We start from the raw sequence: 5,934 nt of genomic DNA on the forward strand, positions 1-5,934 counted from the left end.
AAATGGCCATACTCCCAAAATTGTTATAGTCAATGCAATCCCAGTTAAAATACCATCATTGTACCTCACAGATCTAGAGAAACCACTGTTAACATTCATCTAGAACCAGAAGAGACCTAGAACAGCAAAAGCAATTCTGGGCAACAAAGAAAAGACAGGAAGCATCATAATCCCTGATTTGAAATTATACTACATCTCTAAATTCTCCCTCTTCAATTGGGATACTAGTTCTTGCCTTATGGGTCCATTGGAAAACTTCTGTAATCCTAATTTCAATTTATTTTAAATAAATTGAACATTTGTTTTGTATATGATTATACTATTGTTTGCTTAATAAATCCTGTAATAATAATTTTTAAAAAGCTATTTTAACCTCTTTTAAAACTCTTTAAGCTAGAACCTTTTCAGAGCCTATTTAGAAGTCAAATTAAAGGTGGATTCTTCTTTTGGGCTCACACTTGCCAATCTCACAGCAGCAATACTTAGGTAATGTAATATTAAAGAGAACAGAAAGGCAGTAAAATCTCCAGAAATTAAAATTTCACAGTATGAGCCTTTTATTTTACTATTATCATGTGGATTAAATAGTGCCTGAGCTGAGCTGAGTGTCAACTGTCCCAGGCCTGTGAGGTCACAGCTGAGGTCATAGAGCACTGAGACAGAAAGGTGACTTGGGGGTTTGGGACAACTGTGATCCAGGCTCAATGAGGGACAAGTCTTAGAGGGTCAGGGCTGGCCACAAGGTGACTTGGGTACCCCTGCCGGGTAAGCTGACTTCTGCCACTCAGCCCTTCCCCACTTCTAGATTCCAATCAGGAACCAAGCCGTCTCGTATCTGGGTCATGTTGTGGAGTCCAGAGGGGATCTATCTTCAGTTCAGCATGTGTCACGTTGGTACTCAGAGTCCAGGAGCCTCTGGTCTATTCTCTCTCTCTCTCTCTCTCTCTCTCTCTCTCTCTCTCTCTCTCTCTCTCTGTATTAAGAGCTATTAAGGAGGGCTGGAGAGATGGCTCAGTGGTCTAAAGCACCTACTTGGAACAAGCTTGTCAAAGCACAGGGACCACGGTTCGATCCTCCAGCACCACATGCCGGCCGCGCCCCCTGGTGGGCTGAGCTGCCCCCCCACACACACACACACTAAATGTTAAAATAAAAAAAAAAAAAGATTCAAAAAAAAAAAGAGCTATTAAGGAGATTTTACTTAGGACAAACTTTCTTACCCCCACCTTTCTTTACACACACACACACACACACACACACACACACACACACACTGACCCATTTAAAACGCAGCCGCTTTCTGAACTGCAGAGCTGCAGAGCCCAGGGCAGGCGTGCCCGCCCTGTGAGTGCTTTCTTCTCACCGCGCACCTGTCCCCTCCCGTCTGTGCCTCCCCAGGACCTGGAGCTATTTCCACCTTCAGTTCCAGGGTCCTCGGCTTCGCGCAAGAGCAAATGGAGCAGCACCCTCTGCAGGACCAAGAGCAGAAGGAGGCCAGCATGGTGGCCAAGCCGCAGAGAAAGTGAGTGGGGCTACCGGTGCCCCGCTAGAAAGCTTTCTGTGTGTAGGAGAGCTGCTCCTCCCTCCCTTCCTCTGGCTGCATTCGTTTCCTGGGCGCGGACTGTGCAAGCTTCCATGTTTCCTCCGTATTTCTTTTTCTTTTCTCTTTTTTTTTTTTTTGCCATAAATTTATTGATAAACAAATAGCAATGAGACAGTTTCAAATCAAATCGCTAGGACAGTTTCAATAATTAACACACTGCATACATTCTTAGTGGTTAATTGCTGTACAAGATGCGGACTCACATCCTATTTACAAACACCATTAGAACAAATCATTCTATTCATTACCAGAATGTAACTATATATCCATCCCAACCACCCTGAATACACAGATACAAAATGGACATTCATCTGTATCCCCTTTTCCTCCGTATTTCCTGAGTGCAGTGGGGGAACAGCAAGTCTGTCACTGTGACTTGGAGCCCAGGCACCGGTTACACTTCCTCTAGGAGACAGTGACGGATACATCCTAGGAACATTTATTCCTTTGAGGACAATTTCCCTAAAGTCCTCTAAAATGTGAATCAAAACCATGCCTCACTGAGTCAGGGTTGGAAAAGAGCGAGAAACAATTGCTTGAGTCTACTTACGAGACCCAGAAATATTAGCCATTAAGTTGGGAAAAGAGGATTTCTGCGGGTTTACAGGTCAGGAAATCTTCAGAATCTAATGGGAGCTGGAATTAAGCCTTTGAAGCAGGCAAGGGTGTCTTGAGGTACGAGGTTTAGGGACGGAGAGAATTGAAAGTGCCGTCTAAGTTTCTCGGCTGCCTCTTATCACGTAAAGGCCCAGAATGGTCAGCTAGGCCTTGAGCCTAAGAACCGGAGTTGAGAAGCCTGAAGCTTGGAGAACAACGGGAACCTGCTGTAGGAAATAAATTGTCTTCCAGACAGCTGCAGCACTCTGAAGGCAAATAGTAAATGCCAGAATCATAGTTCTATTTGAAAAGGCCCGCGGGCGGCGCCACAGCCCCGCTTCTGCGCTGATGAGCAGATGGTTTTTACAGCATCAGTGGGAAAGGCTGCACAAATAACGCTAAAGCCAATAATGCTCAAAGCGAACTTAGTTATGAAAGCTTTCATACAGTCTTCCTCTGAAAGCTTTGGGATAAAGATTATTCCCGTTTTAAAGAAAAGGAAACAGATTCACACAGGCAGAGAGACTTGCTGGGAGTCCCAGAGCTGGAACGCCTGGAGGCCAGAAACCAAGCCTCTCTGTCCCTAAGACTTCACATTCTTACAAACAGGCAGCCTTCCAGTAATTCGGTTATAACATAACTGGGGCACAACAATGTGTTCTTTTTTAGAGCAGTAAAAATAGGATGGAATCAATCACAGCTGAAGTGGAACACAAACTTTCCTATTGCTGTTACTGAGCACAGCGCAGCTTTGGTTTGCGGTCGCCTGCACCTCTGCCACAGGCCACTGGCAGAGCTATGTGGGGGTCCACACCCCTCCCACAGCACCTAGCCTGTGAAGGCCCATGGTCTTCTGCCCCAATTTGGGGAAAATCACGAGAACTCTATTGTGAAATCTTTCTCTCCTCCCTCCTCCTTTCCTCCTCTTTCTGCATCCCTCCTCCTCTTATTCCTCTTCTGTTTCCTTCCTTCCTAGCGCACCCGCGCGCACACACACACAGGTGCCTATGTAACCTGTTTTAATTCTTCCCCTTCCTGCTAGTTTTTCCCCTAACCAGTATGCAGCTACTCTGTGTCCCAGGCGACTCTGGCATTGGTTCTAGTAGTATTTGGAAGTAAGAGCTTCAGTTGTACTCCCTAGAATAAGCAGAATCTTTCAGTGCCTCCTCAGAATTCCATTCCCATCCCATGAGGTCATGAAGGAACATGAGAGCACTTTGTGGGACCAAAAAAGGAAGCGGTTTGGTAACTAGATATGCTATACCTTCACAACAGAAGCCAGGGCAGTTTGACAGGCCAGAGAGAGTGAGAGGTGGGAAGCAGAGGCAACTAGACAGGCAAGAGAATGGTAAGGTTTTTTTAAAAATAATTTTATTGAGAAACAAATAGCAATGAGACAGTTTCAAAACCAATTAATAGGACAATTTCAATAGTTAATACATTGCATATTGTTAGCTTCTTAGTGGTTATCCATATACAAGATGCTGACATGATATCCTGTCCAAACACTCTTAGTACAAATCTTTCTTCTCATTGAATTAAGAAAAAGTAGCTGTATATCTATCCTATTTTGTATATACGGATACAAAATGGTCATTCGTTTGTATCCCCTTCTTTTGTTTAGTTTTTGTCAGAGAAGGGTGTTCCAATGCCATTTAAATATTGTAGGTGTGTGAGAGAATGGTAAGGTTTAAATGGCAGTGATCATCACTTTCACTTCCATTTCTTTATGCTTTTGAATCCCCAAAGTTCTATCACAACAGTGAAGATCTTAGGAAAACAAGGCCACAAGTCCCAGATGGAATAGGAGGGGGGGATCCTGGCTACTTTTCCTGAAACGTTAGCACGGAAGCGTCCACAGTTCCTCCAAGGACTGTAGGATAAAGTTGGGGGAACGTTCAGCTATCTTCTCCTAAACACGTCTCTATCATCCTTTTCCCCAGCACATGTGAAGAGGCAATGATCCTGCAGGTGAGTGAGACATCCGTGGCATTCATCCCTGTGGGAGTGCAGGCTCCTGGGGACGTAGACGAGCCTGAGGGACAGGAGCCTGGAGAGGTCGTGCTTAGGCGTGTTGACCAGCTACAGTTCCGGGGCCGTTTCCACGCCAGAGGCCAGGGCCAGGAAGCTCTATGGGTATTGGTAAGGCACAGAAGCACATGGCTTCACTTGTACCTGTCACTCAAGCTGGAGGAGCACACAAGCAGGAGACACGGGCTAACGCTGACTCAGAGTGGGGCTGAAAGAGCCTTTGGCCTTGGTGAAAGTGGGGTGACTCCAAGCCTTGGCCTCCATTCCAAGATGTGGGTTTTGTTTTACCATGTCCATAAGGTGTCGAATCAGATTCTGCGAGAGTTAGTTTAACGTTCTCAGGATTTTTCTCTTTATTTCAACAGGAAAGACAAGTAACAATCACTGAAACTCTGTGGGACCAGGTGAGCAGAGAGGGATCATGTTTTATAGAATGGCGAAATGTGGAAGAAAGGAAACAGGGCTTACGAGAAGAGTAGATTCTTTTATCTTCCCTTGAGCAGCTTGCTGGCTGTTGGCGAGAGCCTGCTACCCTCCCTCCCGTCTTGCCCTCGTTCCCATTTAGCCCCGGCCTTCGGAAGCTCATGTCTCTATCTCTGCAGCTCTTTTGACCCACACCTCCCTGAGGCCATCAGGATCTTGCTTGTTTGAAGGCTGTTTAAAGAGAGTTTAAGGCCTCAGTTTTCAGTGACTGCCACAGACTTGAAAGTAAGCTTTGGTCTTTCTCAGAGATTGCAATGAGATGCTTTGATGCCCACAGTGGGGGCTGGGGGGCTTATGCATTCCTAAGCCATGCAGGCCACCTATTCACTCGCTCTGAGAAGGTTTGGATGGAAACTCAGCCTGTAGAGAACGTTCCAGGTGAACACCAGTGCTATTTTATTTTCTCTCCATTCCAGACTCTCTGAAACAAGTAAATGGAACTCCTGGGGTAAAAAAAAAAAAAAAAAACCCTTCAAAGTAAGGGCATTTTTTAGAACAAAAAGTACGGCTTGTCTGTGCAGTTAAGTGAATTTATCACTCTGGGGATGCTGATCACTTTTTACTACAAAAAAATGTGAGCAAGAAAGAGTACAGCATGAATCTGTGCTTTGGATATAAATAACTGTCCCCTTTGTGTTAAGTAAAAAGACTTTTTATTCTTCTTCAGGGATTTTTGCCTTAAGGGTTAGATGAAATCATTTAAATTGGTTTAAAGAGATCCAGTCAAAAAGTATCTTCCTACAGAGCCATTAAATCTCCTGGAAGAGGAAGGAGGAGGAACTCTTGAAGACATAGGGGTAGGCAAAGAGTTCATGAAAAAAAATCAAATCGCATGGGAAACACTTGAAAGAATTAACAACTGGGACCTACTCTTACTGAGACATTTTTGCACGTCAAAAGAAATTGCCAACAAAGTAAAAAGACAACCCACAAATTTGGAAAAAAATCATGACAAATAAGTACTCAGACAAAGGTCTGCTCTCTAGAATCTATAAAGAACTAAAAAACACGAGGGCCCAAAAATTTAAAGACCCCGTCCAGAAATGGGCTCCAAGATGAATACACACTTCTCAGAGGATGAAATTAAAGAAGTGAATAAATATATGAAAAAACGCTCCACATCACTAGCCATCCGCGAAATGCAAATTAAAACAACCTTGAGATATCATTTCACCCCAGAAAGAATGGTTATCATAAAGAAATCACCCAACAACAAATGT

The 5,934-nt window shown here is 44.3% G+C and overlaps 1 protein-coding gene across 2 annotated transcripts in view; it reads left to right on the top strand.

The window, feature by feature from the left end:
- Positions 1-677: 677 nt before the first annotated feature.
- The window catches only part of CUNH12orf54 (chromosome unknown C12orf54 homolog), a 15,754-nt gene continuing 10,497 nt past the window's right edge, over positions 678-5,934 (top strand). The window contains exons 1-4 of one of the 2 annotated variants that reach the window (XM_023723614.1): positions 678-765; positions 1,399-1,522; positions 4,144-4,171; positions 4,597-4,635. In XM_023723614.1, the coding sequence (XP_023579382.1) occupies positions 1,455-1,522; positions 4,144-4,171; positions 4,597-4,635 (135 nt within the window). In that variant the 5' untranslated portion in view covers positions 678-765; positions 1,399-1,454. The remainder of the gene's footprint in view (positions 766-1,398; positions 1,523-4,143; positions 4,172-4,596; positions 4,636-5,934) is intronic. The other variant, XM_023723615.1, reaches the window with a different exon arrangement.

Source organism: Octodon degus, unplaced genomic scaffold, assembly GCF_000260255.1.
Source record: "Octodon degus isolate 3935 unplaced genomic scaffold, OctDeg1.0 scaffold00100, whole genome shotgun sequence".
Classification (NCBI taxonomy): Eukaryota; Metazoa; Chordata; class Mammalia; order Rodentia; family Octodontidae; genus Octodon; species Octodon degus.